The 20,551-nt window shown below is 36.5% G+C and overlaps 1 protein-coding gene across 1 annotated transcript in view; it reads left to right on the forward strand.

Annotated features, from left to right (window-relative positions):
* The window catches only part of POLA1 (polymerase (DNA directed), alpha 1, catalytic subunit), a 280,574-nt gene that overhangs the window by 9,459 nt on the left and 250,564 nt on the right, over window positions 1–20,551 (forward strand). Inside the window, exons 5-16 of the mRNA XM_012656317.1 lie at window positions 5,300–5,415; window positions 5,881–5,943; window positions 6,782–6,874; window positions 7,305–7,392; window positions 7,679–7,880; window positions 7,969–8,144; window positions 13,294–13,406; window positions 14,158–14,274; window positions 15,023–15,097; window positions 15,996–16,134; window positions 16,862–17,016; window positions 17,081–17,111. Coding sequence (XP_012511771.1) covers window positions 5,300–5,415; window positions 5,881–5,943; window positions 6,782–6,874; window positions 7,305–7,392; window positions 7,679–7,880; window positions 7,969–8,144; window positions 13,294–13,406; window positions 14,158–14,274; window positions 15,023–15,097; window positions 15,996–16,134; window positions 16,862–17,016; window positions 17,081–17,111 — 1,368 coding nt within the window. The remainder of the gene's footprint in view (window positions 1–5,299; window positions 5,416–5,880; window positions 5,944–6,781; window positions 6,875–7,304; window positions 7,393–7,678; window positions 7,881–7,968; window positions 8,145–13,293; window positions 13,407–14,157; window positions 14,275–15,022; window positions 15,098–15,995; window positions 16,135–16,861; window positions 17,017–17,080; window positions 17,112–20,551) is intronic.

Raw genomic sequence — 20,551 nt, forward strand, 5'->3', positions numbered from 1 at the left:
GACCTCTTAAGAATAAGGACACTTGTCTCCTTAACCACAGTACCATTATCATGATATTATCTAATATATTGTCTATATTAAAATTTCTCTGATTAGCCCAATAATGTCTTTTATATATATTTTTAAAAATGCAGAATCCACTTTAGTTTTCATGTCTCTTTAGTGTAGAACAACTCTTCTTTTTGTCTTTCATGGCATTGACATTCTTTTTATTTTTTTTTGAGACAGAGTCTTACTGTGTTGCCTGGGCTAGAGTGCCGTGGTGTCATCCTAGCTCACAGCAACCTCAAACTCCTGGGCTCAAACGATCCTCCTGCCTCAGCCTCCCGAGTAGCTGGGACTACAGGCATGCACCACCATGCCCGGCTAATTTTTTCTATATATTTTTTTAGTCGTCCAATTCATTTCTTTCTATTTTTAGTAAAGACGGGGTCTCGCTCTTGCTCAGGCTGGTTTCGAACTCCTGAGCTCAAACAATCCGCCCGCCTCGGCCTCCCAGAGTGCTAGGATTACAGGCGTGAGCCACCGCGCCCGGCCACATTGACATTCTTAAAGGGACCAGGCTGGTTGTTTTGTTGAATGTCCCACAATCTGGGATTTGCCTGATTGCTTCTTCATGCTTAGATTAGGATTAAATATTTTGGTGACAATAAATAAATGTTTATTTGTAAATAAATGTCTTGCAAACATCTACAATATAGATAAAGTTATGTTCTTCCCATTGTTCATATCAGGGGCATATTATGTCAGTCATGCCATTATTGTTGGTACTAAATTTGATCTCTTGGTTAAGGTAATGTTTGTCAGATTTCTTCCTTGTGAAGCTACCTTTTCCCCTTTTGTAATTAATGCAAATACGGGTTGATAATTTGAGACCATGTGTACATTCCATTCCCCCATGCATTTTCACCCAGTGCTTTCAGCATCTGTTGATCCTTTCTCTCCTTTTTAAATTATCACTTTAAATTCATGGATTTCTAAGATTTACTAATATAATTCAGTTTCCGTGATCATCATTTTTCCTTTTGATATTCAAATTATCTCAGATTTGGCCAATGGGAGCCCCTTTGAGCTGACTCCTATGTCCTTTTGACATGGCCTCATCAGTCTTTGAGCATTTCCTTGCTTTCCAGGCCAAAAAGATAAGATATTCCAGGTTTAGCTTGTATTCTTCTTGTCTGAGACTGGGAATCAACCATCTCTCAAGAGTCCTGCTTCCTTTTAGTGAGGAATGGTATTCAGATCTGGGGGACGGATGTGTTCATTGCTACTGGGATGTGTGTAATGGCTTCTAGGCCCTTTCAGTGAATGGAACAGAACAGTGAGATTATATATGTCATGAATTCATGCTGATACGTTCAATTGGTTCAAATCCAACATTACTGGTTCTTCATCTCCCCAATTCTATATTTGTATCTCTCTTCACCCTCAGTGAAAACCCTTGTCTTCTAAAATATACACAAAATAATTTTAGAATTACTAAATGAGTACCTCTACCAACAACCTTTCTAAGTAAAGTTTATGATTTCTTTGCAATTTTATTTGTTCTTGGCATATATCCTACTAAGAGTCTGTAGTCAGAGTATTGTGTTCAGAAGTTAATATAGAGTAATTTTTTTGTGTTATCAATTTATTATACATGTTAATTTTTGTTTATTCAAATTTCAGGTTTTAAAACATCCTTTTGTTTTAATATTTTGAATATTGTAAGACATTTATATGATTTAAAAATCAAAATGATATCAAGAGATATACTCAGATAAATCTCATTCTCATCCCTATGTTTTCTACCTGATTTCTACTCATCTCCATAGGTAACCATTTTTATTAGTTTCTAGTTTCTTCTTGTGTTTCCTTTTACAAAAAATAAGCATATGTGTATTTTTTCCACATAGAATGTTATTTATTTCATTCATTAGTTAAATTAGAGTATGTGGACTATCTTCCTGGTTTCTGCCAACCTACATAAAGTAGAAACTCTGTACACTGGTACAATTTGGTAGCAGTGTGGCTAATTGTGTATTCCTAGTTTATGTGAGTCCACGAAGAAGAGAATGAACCTGTGTGCTGCTTTTATATCCCTGAACTGAGGAGGCCTCTGTTAGAGTTATGACTATGTTAATTGTCTGTGTCATCTTGAACTAACTAATGCCATTACCTATCTGAATTTTAGTTTTGTTGGCTGTAAATTAGGAGGCTGAACTGAATAGTGAGCTTGTCAAAGAAAGGACCCGTGTTCTGGCCATCCTGATCACAGTGCCGATCACAGTAGCAGGCACAAAGAAAGTATGCAGTAGTGTTGAATAAATGAGCCATCTCTGTGTTTCCATACTCATCATGTTATCTCTTCCCAGTAATACATTAGTTAAGAGAACGATTTGATGTTGTGAAAGAGAGCTAGTCTTAGAAATTTTTATTTCATGCTTTGCCACAATTCACCCACAAGTCCCTGCTGTTTCAGTGTCCCCCACTTAGGAGCCCAATAAGGTCACAAGATCTTAGGAAGGAAAATGAAATTCTGTAGTCCACTTTAAAGACTTTAATAAATTGTAGAGTTACGTCCAGAAATGAAAGGTCAGTTCTTTATGATGTGGATCTAATCCCTGGCATGTTGTTTTCAGACAGAGATAGAGAAAAATACCAGCCAAGTCCCAATGAAGAAAACTCAGTGGGAAAACACAATAAAACAGAAACATGAAATTGTGGAAGAATTCTACCTCAAATGTTTACTTGTATTTTTTATCTTTCTTTTTATCCTTCTGTCTAAAACCTACTAACCTACAATGGTGAGATTAAAGGCCCTGCATGAAGCCATCCTTGCTATTCAAACCTCTATTGACCTCCTCTTTTCATACTCTATGTTAAGACCTGAATTTAGTACACTAACCATTTTAATTATATTCTGTTCTCAAAGTGTTCCAAATGATCTCAGTAAAAATGTAAGTTCTTGATGAAGTTCTCTTCTCTCACATTTTTCACAAATGTCCTGTAAACCTTTTCACAGTCTTGAGCACATGAAAAATATCTTTTGTTATTGGTGGTAAAATACACATAATGTAAAATTTTCCATGAGTGACATTTAATATATTCACAGCGTTTGCAACCATCAGCATTATCTAGTTCTGGAACATTTTTATCACCCCAAACGGAAACCCCATACCCATTAGCAGTCACTCTCTAGTCTCTCTTCCCCCAGCCCCTGGCAACCGTTCATTTGCTTTCTGTCTATGGATTTGCCTATTCTGGACATTTCATATAAGTGGAATCGCGCCATATGTGACCTTTTGTTTCTGGCCTCTTAGCATAATGTTTTCAAGTTTCACTCATGTAGCATGTATTAGTACTATATCCCTTTTTATGGCTGAATAATATTCTGTGTGGATTTACTACATTTTGTTTATCCATTCATTAGTTGATGGACATTTGGATTGTTTCCACCTATTGTACATAGTGCTACTATGAACATTTGTGTAAAAGTTTTTGTTTGAACACCTGTTTTCAATTTCTTTGTGTTATATACACAGCAGTGTAATTGTGTGTATGTATTTCTTTTTCTTTCTTACACAAAAGATAGTGTCTGTAGATAGTTTGGTACTTTCCTTTTTTTCATGGAACGAGATATCCTGAAAATTACTCCATACTAGTGCATAGAGATTTTTTTTCTTTCTTATTTATTTCTATATAGCTGCATAGTATTCCATTGTATGGATGTATCATAATTTATTCAAATGATTTCCTTGGATGAACATTTAGATTATTTTCAGTAATTTGCTATTACAAATAGTGCCACATCCAATAACTCTTTGCATATGGTGTTTTCCTCGGAAAATTTCTAGAAATGGGGTTGCTAGCTCAAAGTGCAAATGCTCATGAAGTTCTATTAGATCTTGCCAAATTCTTCTTCATAGAAGTCCCATTTTACACTCCCATGAACAGTGTATGAATGCCTATTTACCCATAGCCTTGCCAATAGAGTATGTTGTTAAGCTTTTGAATTTTTGCTACTCTGATATGTGAAAAATGGCATTTCAGTGTGGTTTTCATTTGCATTTCTTTTATATATGAAGTTGAGCATCTTTTCATAAAATCTTATATATGTTTGTGTTTATTGCCCACTTTCCTTTTGGGCTTTGGTCTTTTTTTTTTTTAAAGTTCTTTATTCAGGGAAATTTTTATCAAGGAAATTCGTCCTTTGTGATACATATTGGAAAATTATTTCCTGGTTTTTCTTTTAATTTGTTTCTGGTGTAATTGAATTTATCATTTTTTTTTTGGCACATGAATTTTGAATCATAGTTAGATTTTTCACCACACCCAGGTTACAAAGGAATTTGGTTGTTTTTTTTTTAAGTACTTGTAAAATTTCATTTTTGAAAATTTTGATCTGCGATCCATTTAGTATTTATACTGATTTACTCCTTTATAAATGGCTATCCAACACTACTTAATAAAGCCCATCTCTTCCCTAGTGATATGAGATGCCACTTTTGCTATATGCTAAATTTCCATAAGTAATTTAGTCTTATTCTAGACTTTATTTTTTATTTCATTTGACCTATTTGTTTGCCACTACCACACTATTTTAATTATTCATTCTAGGTTTTTTTTTTTTTGAGATTGAGACTGCTCTGGGATACATCAGAAACTGAGAGTAAAGTTGACAGTATTAGAAAAGTTTGTAGGTGATTTACACATGGTAATAAGAGAAAGCATATGGCAAAAGTTGTTCTTTAATGAGCAAATGTCTCTGTTCTGTGTAGTGTCGATACGATACAGTGTGTGTGTTTGGTTGCTGTTCCTCATAAAATGGAAATTAGGATGCTACAGTAGCATAACTGGTAATTCCATTTCTTCATAATTGAATTTCCTGTCAGATTCAGTATAGAGCTAAAGAGATGATCTCATGAAGGCTCCTAGACTAATAATCCTTTGGTTCTAGATCAGCTTTATCTTTTTGTTTCTGTGGGGAAAAAAATAAAACCAAAAAACCGTCCCACTTTTTAAAATGCTTTTTATTCACACTAACAGTAGCAATTAAACAGTCACATTTAACTCATTCTGATATTTAACTGGTGTTTCATCAGTTTTTGTAATTATATTTAGCCCAAGTTTTCTTGAATTAAGCTCATTTAAAATATTTTTCCTTATGTACCTTGTATAAAATCTCGTATTTTTGTATTTTTAATTCTTAATAATTGTCTTCTCAAATTTACATATACAGAGAGCAGGTGACTAGGCTTTTAGTTTTCCAGTTTGATTTTTTCCAGTGCATGTTTCTGAATAATTTATATTCCAATAGGAAAAGATGGTAAACCACGAAACAAAGACAAGAGGAATGTAAAGAAGCCTGTAGTGACAAAACCAAACAATATTAAGTCAATGTTCATTGCTTGTGCTGGAAAGAAAACTGCAGATGTGAGTTTAATGATTTTCTAATATTTTGTCTTTTCCTTTGTGAAGTGAATTGATATTTGATTATACAGATAATAGGTGAGGTCAATATATATTTGAGTAACATTTTTCCAGTTTCACTCACAAAGTTGGATATAGATTTCTAAGTGAACTTAGGCACCTCAGTGGCCTCAGTGGTTGTAACTTGGGAGATAGAAAAGAAAACTGAACAGAAAAGCAGAATTGAGAGTGTGTTTAATTTCAGCAATTAGCAGGAAGATCATGGAATGAGGATGAAAATAGAGGATGGGAGCTGTAGATTTGGGAATTATATATATAGGTGGTTGTTAAAATCTATGAATGGTAGTTTAGCAGTAAGTGAGGAATGAAGAAGCAAGGACTGCCTGGTTAGGTTCTTCTCATAGACATTTCTGGGTGAAAATTTCAAGTGCAGGGCTTTCTCATTTTGTCTTTCTTTGTAATTTCTAGAAAGCTGTAGACTTGTCCAAGGATGATCTGTTAGGTGACATTCTACAGGATCTGAACACTGAGGTAAGTAAATCTCCAGGAGTTGTAAAATATGCAGGGGACATAGGCTGAAGAAATACTTTAATAATTATACAAAATAGACTATTGCTAGAATTTTTAAAAATGCAAGGACAGTACCAACAAAAAAACCACTAAAAAACAAAACAAAAACAAAAGCCCTTCAAACTGGTTTCTTCTCACCATTTTAGGTGAGTAATTCCAGTTGTTACAGCTATGTGATTATGTAGACAGGGCTGTGTGGGTGTGTGTTTGAAGTAGTAAGAATACACCCAGGAGTCAGTTCTGTGAATGCTCACTGCTTGTGTTCAGTTGCTGTAGTGTATGTTCCCTAAATAGACTGAAGCCTGTCAGTCTGCAAAATCAAGCGTGAGATCCTCATCTTGAATTCTGAGTGGGAATGAAGGAAGAGATAGTGAGCTATCCCTGATAGAACTCAAACAGGATTAGCTGCACTGTGAATTTGAAATTTGGCCATTCCCATAAAGACTAAGCTCTCATATAGAAGTATACTTCTTTCTAAGTGACGTTGATTAAAGTGACTAACATCAGCACCACGTAGTTCTATCTTGACATTTTAAAATGTGATATTCTCAAAGGGTTAGTGAAAGAGTATGTTAATTTTAAAAAGAAAAAATTGGCAAGGGGTATTTAATATCTATTCCGGTTTTCTAGTGATTTCTGTAGTATTGTTGCTATAGTAACCACAGTGCAAGAACATAGATTGTGGGGCGGGGGGCAGAGAAGGAAAATGCTTTACTTATTGGGCTTCAGTGAGTGAAGAAATGTAGTTTTTCTATCTGGTGAACCAAGCATAGCAGTGAATGTTTTACCCTTTTTTCAGACACCTCAAATAACTCCACCACCTGTAATGATACTGAAGAAGAAAAGGTCTATTGGAGCTTCACTGAATCCTTTCTCTGTGCATACCCCCAAGGTAAAATGTGTAGAAATACCTTCAATCTTGACTTATAATATTGCTTTAAACTTACTTTGTTGCTTTTCTATGTGAGGGAAATGCCTTTGAATTTGTTTTCTATTTTTGTTTAAAATTAGGACTCTCATTCAATATACAGTTTCATGTACTTCAAAAATAGCATGTACCCGCTTTTTTCATCGTAAATTTTATAGTAACTAGTATGTATTTATTATAGGTATTACAACTGTGCTAAATGCAATAATTTTCCTCCTGGAAACAACTATTTTTTTGTAAACCTAGGTAACAGTAAAATAATTGAAGCTATTATGTTAATAATACATAAAATCTTTTTGTAAATGGGAACTGTCATTATCTCTGGTCAGGGCAGGACAGTTGCATAGTTTTAGTATGCAGGTCTAACTGACTAAATATTTTAAAATGTTTACAGGCATTTCCTTCAGGAAAAACTGCTTCGTCTATCTCCAGAAAGGAGCCCCTATTAACTCCTGTTGCTCTTAAATATGCTGAATTTTCTGGTAAGTCTGATGTCAGGCAGAAGTGCAAGGGTGTTGAGCAGTTGCTGCCAGAAATGGAGGCCCTGTGATGGAGGAGGTGGAGGTGATTTCAAAGGTATTTTGGTGGCAAGTTTAAGTTTGAAAGATTTAAATTCTTAGCAGTAAAAGTTTAAAAACATCCAATTTGGAGATTGAAGAGAAATGCAAACATAGTTTAGAAAGGGGGTAGGCTGCCAGTTCAGTGTTGGGTAAGCCTTTGTGCCCCATGCCACCAGCACTTGACAGGAAAGTGCAATGATGCCTACAGGAGAGCTGGTGCAGGCGAAGCATGCAGAAGACGAGCAGGAGTCAGGGGCAATGGAGTTTGAAGATGGTGACTTTGATGAGCCCATGGAAGCTGAGGAGGTGGATGTGGAGCCAGTTGCTGCCAAAACTTTGGACCAAGAGAGTGAGCCAGCAGAGGGGGTGAAACACAAGGCAGATCCTGGGAAAGGGACCACATCCTACTTGTAAGAGCATTTTATGACTTTTCTGGCAAATAGACCTATAATTATTCTATTGGATTTTGAAAAGTTTTTGAAAATGTGATTTCTGCAGAGGAAATTTTCTCCCAGATGTCTCTTGGGACATTGATCAGGAAGATGACAGCAGTTTCTCGGCTCAGGAAGTTCAAGTGGATTCCAGTTACCTTCCATTGGTAAAAGGGGCAGATGAGGAACAAGTATTCCAGTTTTATTGGCTGGATGCTTATGAAGATCAGTATAACCAACCAGGTAATCATACATAGGGTAACTATATGCCTTTAGTACAGAGTAGCACTTTTCCATTAAATACTTTAGTGACTGTAATTGGCTCAGGCCACGCTCTGCCCTCACGTGCATTGTAAGAGAGCAGTACTCATTCATTGCAGAGTTCATGAGCCACACTGATGGAGAGGAGCTGTGATGTCAATAATCCTTAAAGGTGCTTATTCTAAAAGTCAGTTATGTGGTTTTAGAATGTGTGTGTAGTTCACCTTTGATGTATCTGAAGTTATAGGAATGTACTTTAAATGGAATCAGTCATTAATTTGTGTATTTACTCAGCAAATTTGAACACCTGTTGTGTGCCAAGCACTGAGATGGGATGAATAAGCTGGACAAATTCCCTACACTGTGATGGAGCTTATATTCTAGTGGGGTGGGAAAGGGTTGGGGGAAATTAGCAGTAAATAAGATAATAAGTGATATGAAGGAAATGAGTCGGTTGATGGCCAGGGAAGGGGCCCGTCTGAGAAGATGACCAGTGGGCTGAGATTTGAGGCACATGCAGAGCTGAGGAAAGGGCATTTCAGCTTAAGGAACCAGTAAGTGCAAAGGCCTGGAGAGAGGAAGGAGGAGGCCCCTGTGGTAATAGCATAATAATCAAGTGACAAGATTGGTATAAAATGAAGTTGGAGATAAAGGCAAAGGCCATTTAATGAAGAACCTTAAAAGCCATATTAAGGAATTTGAATCTTAGTCTAAGAGCAATGGGGACAATTTTAAATGCAGGGGATGCTGGTCACATAATTAGGTTTATACTTGAACAGGAACACTCTGGTTTGTGTGGAGAGTAGGTGCCGCGTGTTTGCGTGCATGCACATGTGTGGAGGGGTGGCCTGGAGTGGGGTCATGGGGAAGTGTGGACGCCCTGGAGATCATTTAGTCCAGGACAAGGCTGCTAGTTCCTTGGACCCTGGTGGTTGGGGAGAAGGAGAAAAGTGAAGGCATTTGATATGTATTTTGATACAAACTTATCAGTGGATTGGATGAGTGAGGTGACAGAAAGGAGGAATCGAGGATGATTCCTGGTCATCCTAACGAGCTAATACTATGAATTCTTGACTCACAAAAAGCCAGGAGGCTGTTGAGTTTTCTTTTGTGCCACTTTGAGCCCTTCATTGTGGGATGGGGCTTGACAAGGTCTATCAGATTAATGTAAGATACAGTATATACCCTTAAACAGAGTTGTTTTTATTTAGATCCATTTTTGGGTCTGTGGTAGATATAAACTGCATTTTTCAAAGTGGTTTCTTGGAGGCTGCTTCCATTGGAAATAGAGGGAGTACCTAGATGTCAGTAAAGTCAAGTGTATGAATAAGAAGATAAGTGTTAACTGTCAGACTTGAAAGCCAGATTTACTTTAATCAAACATTGACTGTAACTAGAAAAATGTTAATGGTCTGTGAGGAGGGACAGAAACATTAATATGCTTCAGTTATCAAATGTGTATAAACTCTTGCAGAGCCACTTGAGTAGCACACTGCCATGTGTTAGTTTCTTAGGTAAAGATATAATCTTAGAAACACTATCTTAATCTACTTTAGTTAGGGCAATATGATTTGGTAAGACCCTCTCAGCTCTTTGATTACTTTGTTACTCTCTGCTGGAAAGTAGGCTGGTAAGTATGATTACATGAGGCTGAGCAAATGATTTCCCATCCATTGCTGAAACCCAAGGCTACCCCATTATATAACTGCAGGGAATATCATCTTCATGTGATCTCCCTGGAGCATCCCAGTGTGACTGGTGTTCCCTGGAGCTGTGCAGCATGGTGGGCCTGCCCATCCCAATACTACTCCCTGTGATTTGCTATTTCTGCTCAATGCTGCATTTCATTCCCTCACTTGGTTAATGGTCCCATCAGAACCAGAAACCTGGGAGCCATCCTTGATTCCCTCCTTTTCCTCACTTTCCTCACCAGGTCTTATTAGTTTTCTCCTCCTAAAATAGACAACCTATCTTCTCTTTCTCCTCACAACTACCATCCAGTCCCTTCTAGCCTACTGAAACAATTGTACCAGCCTCTAATTGATCTCTAAGCTATCATCTTCCACATTACTGCCAGAGTAATTGATCAATGTAATTGACTCTATGTCATTTCCTCATTTAAAAAAAAATCTTCAGTGGCTACTGCCTACAACATAAAGTCCAAACTCCTTAATAAGGCTTCTGATGCCTGCTGTCTATTAATTTTGAGCTCTAGAAATAGTTTCCTGTATATATCTTAGTGCTCTTTATACCCGTGTCCCTTTACTCATTGTGTTTTGTCTTACTGGAATGCCTTTATCTGGCTTATTCTTCAAAATTCAGCCCAGATGTCATCTCCTGGGAGTTTTCCTAAACCTCCAGGTGGGCCTAAAAGTCCTTTCCCTGTGACTCCATCATATCTGTTCCCATTGTAGCATTTGTCATGTTATTTTGAAATGATCTGGATCTGTGTTTTTCCTTCTCCCAAAGCCCGTAAGCTCCTGGAGGGCTGGGGTCTTTCATGTCCAGCATCCAGCACAATAGCAGACACATAGTAGGTGTTTAATAAATGGTTGTTGAAATAAACTGCACAGTGATTGACAGTCTTGTAAATGCAAATGAAAGGTTTCAGAGAATCGGTGTTGCATTTGCTGCTATAATTAAGTTTACCTCTTGAAGCTTTGTAGTAGTGTGGGGTATAAGAGTGGGTAACACAAAAGTGGATGATGCCCAAAGTAAGTACACCAATAAAGCATCAGATTGCCAGTGTCAATTGCCAAGGATTAAAACCTTAAGAAACAACTGTCTTTCTTTCTTTCGTGAAAATGAATTGATTATTTCTGCCCTTTGTTTACTGGTTGATACTCTTATTAGTAAACAGAGCATCATTTTGCAGCGCAAGGATCTAGAGCTGCACTGTCTGCTATGGTAGCCACTGGCCACTTGTAGCTTTTTAAATTAGTTAAAATGAAATAAAATTTAAAATTCAGCTTCTCAGTCACTAGCCACATTTCAAGTGCTCGATAGCCACATGTGGCTAGTAGCTACCATGTGGGGTGGCTCAGATAGAGAACAATTCTGTTACCACAGAAATTTCTATTGGCTAGTGCTGGTCTGTAGTAACAAGTGTTGGATGTTGAGATTGAAACATTGAAGCACAGTTATATTTGCAAAACAACCGCTATATGATATGTGGTGGTGTTGAATTCCTGGTACTGACCATAGTCATGGATAGGCTTTTTCAACCGGTACTGGGAAATATTTTGCAATTGAAAGAGGTACTAATCTGTTATTGGTCTATCATCCAAATGCTAAGGCAAAATGAAATTTCTAGTTCTGTAGAAGGCCTCAGAGATCATCTAATCTAGTTAACTTACTTAGGAGGAAACCGAGGCTCCAAAAGATAAAGTAGTCAGCTCTTTAGGGTGGAAGTCTGGGCTTCTCACCCTCAGTCCACTCTGCTTTTCTATGGTACTTCTTAAGTTGTGTTCTCTGCCATGGCACATCTTTCTCTGTTGTTGATACCAAAGAGTTAAATAAGATGGTTTTTTAAAAAAGTTCTTTAATTTCAGAGGGTTGAACAGCTTCATCATGATAGCAGGTAATGATCACTGAGCTTTGGTGAAATCAATGCTGCTAATAAAAATGAAGTACTCCCAAAGACCCTGTTATTGTTTCTCACTTTCTTACAGATTCTAAGTAAGTCAGTTGTTGCTGAATGCTCCATAATTATGAAAAGAATCTTACTCTTTGCACATGGGAAGATATCCTGTCTTCATTATGACTTTTTCAAGGTTGAATAATCCTGACTGCACCTGGTTTCAGCTAGTAACTTTGGGGGGAATGTAATCTTTGTTTATCATGATCTTTTTGTGGCAAATGAGGCATAAACAGTGTCAAATGTGTTGCATGAAATGTGATATTAGTTTGACTGTAAAATGAGCTATTTGAATCTTTGAATCCAATATTAGGGTCTTTATTTTTCTTTGCATGGAATTTTGTTTTTCCATCTTTAACTGTTGTGAGATGAGTTTTAATTTTCTGAGCTACTGTGATTTTTTTCTTTTTTAATCTCCCCATAGTCCTCCCTTCCCTCTCCCCTAACTTCCCTGCCTCCTCCCCCCAGCTGAAAATCACGCAACTCTTGTAAGAATTTTAATCATCTGCAGAAATGAGAATTCTTAGATGGTCTTATTTCTACCAGGACATGTGACAAAAGGAAGCACTGATGAGCAATCTTGTGAAACTGGGGTAATTGGCCTTGTGAACAGTAGCCTTTGCATGTGCCAGAATTTTCGTAGTATCTCAGATAAGTGGCTGTGTTGATTACTGCTATCTGATTATTCATAGAGCCCAGGATTTTGCACAGTGACCATATCTTGTGTTGACTATCAAATCTTTGGAGTCCTTTCTTCATGGCCAATTTTCATGAACAGTGACTTGTCCAGAAAGGCATTTTTACTTTATGGTATATATTACTTAGGGATCTCAAAAGGAGAGTGTCTCCTAATTTGGTTACTAAACCATATGTTAAACTGAAATAGAAAAGAACATTGTAAACACTACCTAGCCAGATGTCTGAAGTAGTTGTGAGGTAGAAAGGGTGAAATAGGAGATAATAGTAGAACCTTGTTATGAAATCTTTATTATATGGAATAAGAGATATGAGATAAATTGTTTTTCTTAAGCACAGTTTTACATATAGAAAAATACCGATGTACTATAGTTATCCTGACACATGCATATTGATTTTTAATTGGTACATACAAGTGGTAAAAGCAAAATTTAGAATTATAGTCTTAGATTTGTAAGTTCTCACAAGAGAAATATGAAATTTGTTGGAAAATACTTTGCTTGTTTTGTTTCTCAATCTGGGTAATCTTGGTTAAAGGGAAAATGTTTACACCAAGTTAGAATCATTCTGTCCCATCCTCTCAGTGGTTACAGATTGTACCATTATGATAGCGTAATATGGCGTAAGTACTGAATAAAGAGCTTGGTCTTGGGGAGCGGGCAGTGAATATAAATTTGCTGTCCAAATGAGTTATCATGAGGCATAAATGTGTGGACACATTCAGTGAGCCTTTATGTTTCCCCTTTTTTTTGATATAATTGAAATGTCTTTTCTTGTGCTTTTCCCTTATTCTTTTAGGTGTGGTATTTCTCTTTGGCAAAGTTTGGATCGAATCAGCCAAAACCCACGTGAGCTGTTGTGTCATGGTGAAAAACATCGAACGAACACTCTACCTCCTTCCCCGTGAAATGGTAGATGTTTATGATTAGCTTTTAGTGCTTAGTAATCATGTATGTCACACATTCTGTGTGCTGCCATCAACCCTATCTTTCAACAGGGCTATGCATTCTCCACAACCCTGATGCTTCTTCATTGTTGCCTGTCTAGTTAGCACTGATTGTCAGCAGCTCCATTAGAGGTTGGGAAATGTAGAGAAATGAAGTAGATCTCAAATTTTCGACTTTTAGAAAGAGTTTAAAAGTGTCTGAGTTTTGGTATATAATGCATTCTTTCCCCTACCCCTTATTTCCATAATAATTGGAGTTGGGCCTATAAGGTTCTACAGCATGACATGGCGTTTGGCCTCATTTTCATGCTTTTATTGCATAGGCAGCAGTAACATTCCCTCCATGGCCATTTAACAAGGTCAGTTCTATTTGCTCTTTTTTATTGGGACTTAACATCCCCACTCCCCTCCCACACCCTTCTAATCTCAATTGAACTGTGGAACTTCTTGGTTAGGATTTATAATACTTCCCATTTTGTAGGATAGATCATCTTTATCTCTGAATTGCTTTTATGATGCCATTGGGAGGAATTGGGCATTGGATTTAGTATATTTTTGGGATCTCTTTGTATCTTTGAACTCACCTGTAAGACTGCTATTAGATGTTTAAATGGGTAAGGATGAAAATTGATGTAGACTTAGGTTTCTGGTGGTTGAGAAGATCTTATGTACGGATACTATTTTTTTTCTCCATTCCCTTTTCTGTGGGAAAACAGAAAATTGATCTAAATACAGGGAAAGAAACGGGAACTTCAGTTGCAATAAAGGATGTTTATGATGAATTTGATGAGAAAATAGCAACAAAATATAAAATTATGAAGTTCAAGTCCAAGGTTTGTATTTGGTGATGAATTTTCTCCAGCTCTATTCGTTTGTTTGCTCATTTCCTGATTTAGTAAATAGATATTGCATATCTACTTCATGCAAAATGCCTTCTGCATGACTATAGTTGATTTAATGGAAATTTCATAGGTATGAATGTTAAAACAGTATATTAGGTTTGTAAAAATATTTTGTCTTTAAACTGCTTATAAAATAATGTTCATTAATTTGAGTAGAAAGATAACTCATAGCAAATTAATTGCCTCCAGTGCTTGTAACATGTCTTGTGCTTGTTTCTTCATCTGAGAAATGGAGCCCTATTTCAAAAGTTGTTGGAAGGGTTAAAATAATTATATTAGGTCAGTAGAACAGTTCTTGACACATAGCCAACACTCAGTAAATATGAGCTATTAATATGCTAATTATTTAGTAAGATGAAGTTGTTTAATATCAAATAGTAGCAAATGATTCAATGCATTAACATTGTAAAAAATTTAAATCATTTATTGCCCCTCTTGAATGTAAATATTTCTGAGTTCTCTAGTGTCCAAGAGAAGTCCTTTTAGCAGTTTGTCACTGGGTATTTTATTCCCAGTTGAACAGGGGAAAGGTGCCTTTTTGTCTTTATTTACCTTTGTGTTCTGTAAGGATTCTTAATGGTTAAATAAATACAAGAGCATATGTTGTGTATGTAATCTTGTCAGTTTAATTTGTGAAAAGTTTTTGTCCTAATGATTTTTTAAATATCTGCTTGCCCAGATAGTGGAAAAGAACTATGCTTTTGAGATACCTGATGTTCCAGAAAAATCCGAGTACTTGGAAGTTAAATACTCGGTAAGTCAAAGAAAATTACTGGGTTTTGGTTGAGAATGACATTTTTCTGTTTTTGAACTTTCAACTGGCTTTCAATTAGGAGTATTGGCAGGGCTCCTCAAGCCCACAGTTCATTGAGGTGGACTTACAGTAGTGAATAATTGAAATGGATAAAATTAATTTAAGTACACAGACTACAGGTTACACTGCTTTTCTCTGCTTTCAAGTATGCATCTTTAAAAATAAATAAGTTGAAACAGCAGGACTGTTTGTCAAGTGGAATGAATGCCACATGATGGAGTTGGACATCATTAGTCTGTTGAAGTATCCCTTGTGAGCAGTTGAAAGGTGAGAGAGGAGTGTCAGTAGCATTGCTATAGTGCTGCTCTTGCTCCCATGGCAAGCAAGGTCATTGCTGTGGGATGTTAATTAATTGGACCTTAACCTTTTCTTACCTCTCTTCTAGTGTTTTGATCCCACGATGTTGGAAAAGGCAACTTTTAAGAAATATTTCTGGCAGTGGTGATGAAGAGTACTATTTTCAATGAGTCCCACTCTATTGCTTTCATTCTTCTAATGGAGTGGTACTTACTTGGCTATTCTTTATCAGTAAGGCATATTCAACTCTGGACAGAAATTCTCTTGGGGGAGCTTCTTGGCCTATTTTTCTTCTAATGGGTGTCATCAAGATGCATTATTTTGTCATTGTGAATTGGTTTTGTTTCCTACTGTGGATTGTTTTGGATTTCATTTGTGGCAAATTACATTTCATATATATCAAAGGGGTTTCTTCTGGTACTTCACAGACAAGCTTTTGTTTATTTCAAATATAGACTTTGGAAAATGTGAAGTAATAGTTTTTAAACAAAAAAGGTTTTTTTTTTGTTTTTTTGTTTTTTTGTTTTTTTGCCTTTTTCAGGCTGAAATGCCACAGCTTCCTCAAGATTTGAAAGGAGAAACTTTTTCTCATGTATTTGGGACCAACACATCTAGCTTGGAATTGTTCTTGATGAACAGAAAGATCAAAGGACCTTGTTGGCTTGAAGTAAAAAATCCACGTAAGGAAAAATATATACTCTCAGACTGCTAAGTAGATTGTTGATAGATATGGTTTTTAAATGGGAAGTTAGGGAATTGGTCTATTTATTTTAGTTTGTCCACTTCCTTTTTTGTGTGTTAGTTTCTTCAGGGTTTTCCTTGAGTGATTATGGGGAATACATTTGGAAACATTTTATCTCTGTAATTCCTGGCAGTTTAGTCTGAGGGAGGCCTTAGCTAGTTCAAGCAGCTGTTGGGGGCGCATCCCTTATTGTGCTGTTGTTGGCATATACTTCCAATCTGGCTGATGAGGTCCAGCTGACCTTTGAAGGAGAAGAGAATCACTACCCAATGTGGATAGTGCATGTTTGGCCTGTTACCTGATGTTCTTCAGTATTTGCTTCTGTGATACTCTGTTTTGTCTTCATGAGTCTCTTAAAAATGTTTTATGATTCTTCCAAGGCAGTGTTTTGGTTTTTTTAAAATTTATTTTGGGTCCTGGATTCTTTGGAGAATCTGATGAAAGCTGTGGACCTTTTTCTCAGGAAAATGAACATACGTACACACATATATATGAGGATTTGCATACAACCCAATAATGTGGCTTATTTTTATTTTAGTTAGATGTTATGTCATTCTTACTAGAAGACAGGATTGAAGAATATTGCAGTTAATCACATATGTTTTAATTATAGTTTTTCTTTTTCAGTAAATAGCTGTTGATCTTTTGTATCTATTCTTTTTCAGAGCTCTTGAATCAGCCAATCAGTTGGTGTAAAGTTGAAGCAATGGCTTTGAAACCAGACCTGGTGAATGTAATTAAGGATGTCAGTCCTCCTCCACTTGTGGTGATGTCTTTCAGCATGAAGACAATGCAGAATGCAAAGGATCATCAAAATGTGGTAAAGAAATAGGATAGATACTATACCTATGCCTTAGATGCAGTACTTCCTTGAATTTATACAGCTTTGCTGTGAAAGTTGTGGTTTTTTTGGAGGTGAACAAATACTAATTCACTACTAAAACTCCATTTTGGAGAATGAATTGAATTCGTCTAATGTTGGAGGTTTCTTTTTAAAGACATAAATTGTTGGACTTATTTTCATTTATTAAATTTTTTTAGGAGAACTTTAAATGGACAGAGAGAGAATAATATGATGAACTCCTTATACCAGTCACTCATATTCAGCAGATATCAAGATTTTGTCACACTTGTTTATTCCCTCTCCCCTTTTTTTCCTCTTGAAATATTTTAAAGCTAGTCTCAGACATTGTACCATTTTACTCCCATATACTTTGGTATGCTTCTCTCAAAACATGCATACTTTCTTATACCCTTAGCACACCTAATAACATTAACAGTGATTCCTTGATATGATCTAACATACTCAGTCCATACTTATATGACTCCATTTCTCAAAATGTCTTTTGACACTTGGTTTGTTTGAATTAGGATTCATACAAGATTCACAGATGGCATTTAGTTTTTATGCCTCTGGAATCTCTTTTAAATGGGAATAGCTCCCTCCCACCCCTTTCAATTTTTTCAATGACATTGAATAATTAAAGAATCACTGTTGGTTGTCTCATAGAATGTCCCATTTTCTGTATTTGTTTGCTTTGTTGTGATATCATTAGACTTCTTCCTCTATACCAGGGGTTGGCAAACAATGGTCTGTGAATCAAGTCCAGCCCACCACCTGTTTTTGTAAATAAAGTTTCATTGGAACACAGCATGTCTATAGCTGATTTTGCACTACAGTGGCAGAGTTGAGTTGTCATAACAGAGACCATATGGCCTATAAAGCCTAAAATATTTACTCTCTGGCTCTTTATAGAAAAAGTATGCCAACCCCTGCTCTATAGCCTTCATATTCCTGTATGCTATAAATTAGCTCTAAAGGGTCAATTAGATTCAGGTTCAACTTTTTTAAGCCAAAATTCTTTATAGATGGTACAATGTGCTTCATATTGCATCATATCAGAAGACACATAATGTCTGGTTAAAGTATTATAATATTACTGAGGTTATGATTGATAAGTAGGTTTAAGTGGTGATAACCATTATAATTCTCCATCAACTTTTCATCTACTCTAAGATTTTTTTTAACCATGACACTACAGCTATTTTAGGCTGGATAATTCTTTGTTGTGAGGCACTGTTCTGTGCATTATGGGATATTTTGCAGCATCCCTGGCCTTTACCCTCTAGATTCCAGTAGCATCCCTCTCTACTACTTCTGACAGCCAAAAAATGCCTCTAGATATTGCCAAATGTCCTGGGGTGGGTGTGGATAAAAAAAAATTATCCTCAATTGAGAACAACTGATCTAATGGCTTTGTTTATTATTCTTTTTGCCTGAATTAGTTATTTTGTTAGAAGTTGTAAGATGGTGGTTTTCTTTCTTTCTTTTTTTATTTTTTTTTGAGACTGAATCTCACCGTGTTGCCCAAGCTGGATTCAAACTCGTGGGCTCGAGCAATCCTCCTGCCTCAGCCTCTACAGGCACATGCCACCATTTCTGGCTTAAAATGGTGGTTTTCTAATTCTGTTCATATTTATTAGTTTAATTTTTCTATAAAATTAAGTTTTCTTCTTTAACCAGCATCATTTGGTTATGCTGTAATAGTTTATACAGGAAAGACAGGATAAATGTTAATTCTTTCTCTTTCATTGCTAGTTTTCCAAGCAGGAGGTTGGGGACCTATATTGCATGTAGTGGTAACTGATTATTTTTATTGTTGTTACTTTTTTAAAAACTTCCTTTTTTATAGAATATCATTATAAACACATGGATTTTATATATATTCAGTATGTTTCAATCTATTTTCAATCTATTGCATTCACTTTTTTTTTTTTTTTTTTTTTGGTGTGACAGGGTCTTGCTTTTTTGCCTGGGCTAGAGTACAGTAGCATCATCATAGCTCACTGCAACCTCAAACTGGTGGGTTTAAGCAATCCTCTTACCTCAACCTCCCAAGTAGCTAGGACTATAGGAGTGCATTATTATGGCTGGCTAATTTTTCTATTTTTTGTAGACACCAGGGGTAGGGGTGGGAGGGTGTCTCACTATGTTGCTCAGGCTGGTCTCAAACTCCTGGCCTTAGGCAATCATCCCACCTTGGCCTCCCAAAGTGCTAGGGTTACAGGTGTGAGTCACAGCACCTGGCCCATTATTGTTATTTTTGATGCTTACATTTGTCTCACTTTGGTCAATGGGAGCTTCTTTGTGTGTGCACCTAAGTCCTTTTGACGTTGATAATGATCTTTTAAAATATCTTTTTTGTATTATTTTCACTCTGGTTTTTTTTTTAGTATGTGATTTGATCTTTTAATAATAGTTAATACAGTAGATGGCCATTGTTAATAGTTAAGTGTTTGGGAAAGGTTTAATTAGACTTAGTTAAAATTTTTAAAAAGTAACCATCTCCTAGTGCCCAGAGTGAGGTTTCTACATACCATTTCCTAATAAAGGAAATTGGACTCAGTGGAGAAATGGCTGAGTCAGGGCAGGAAATGTCCAAGATAAGTCTAGAATGTCTCGTTATACCAGAAAGCAAGGACAGTATTAAAATCTACTAAAGATATGTCAGATTAAGTAACTTGGAGAGTTTTCTGGCCAAAGATGGGACATGTGAGCATAATAAGAATAATTGCAACAGATTGAAACATATCGGATCCATGAGTTCATAATGATAATGTCAACAACACCACCACCCCATTGGTCACTTGTGAAGGAAGCTAAGTAACCAACTCATTATTTTGAAAACTGGTAAATAAAGGGATTGAATCAACTATTCATTCATTCATTCGTTTATTTATTTATTTTTGAGATTAAAGTCTCTGTCGCCTGGGCTGGAGTGCAGTGGCACCGTCATAGCTTATTGTAACCTCGAACTCCTGGACTCAAGGAATCCTTTTGCCTCAGCCACCTGAGTAGCTAGGACTACAGGCACACACCACCACGCCTAGCTGATTTTTAAATTTTTTTGTAGAGAGGGGATCTTGCTATGTTACCTAGGCTGGTCTCGAACTCCTGGCCTCAAATGGTCTTCCTGCCTTGGCCTCCCAAAGTGTGGGGATTATAGGAATGAGCCACTGTGCCTAGCCTCAAGTGTTTATTTTGACTTTTCTGAACACATACTGTACCTTAGGTAACCAAATAATTGGTGAAGGGAAGTTTCTCTTCATAGACCGTTTCCAGCTAATAAATGAAGGAAAAACAGACTATTACTTTGTAATATTCTACTTTGTAATCCTCAGTGGAATAATGGACCTAGGTAGTGATCACCAGTGGCTGCTGATATCACTAGATAGAGATAAGTAGACATTATGTGCCTGTGCCTTCTGATAAAAGTAATCAATAGTACCTCTAAAGTATTCTTGCCAAAATATTGAACCTGGTTTTTTTTTTTTTTTTTTTTTTGAGACAGAGT

Source organism: Propithecus coquereli, unplaced genomic scaffold, assembly GCF_000956105.1.
Source record: "Propithecus coquereli isolate 6110/MARCELLA unplaced genomic scaffold, Pcoq_1.0 Scaffold50, whole genome shotgun sequence".
Taxonomy (NCBI): domain Eukaryota; kingdom Metazoa; phylum Chordata; class Mammalia; order Primates; family Indriidae; genus Propithecus; species Propithecus coquereli.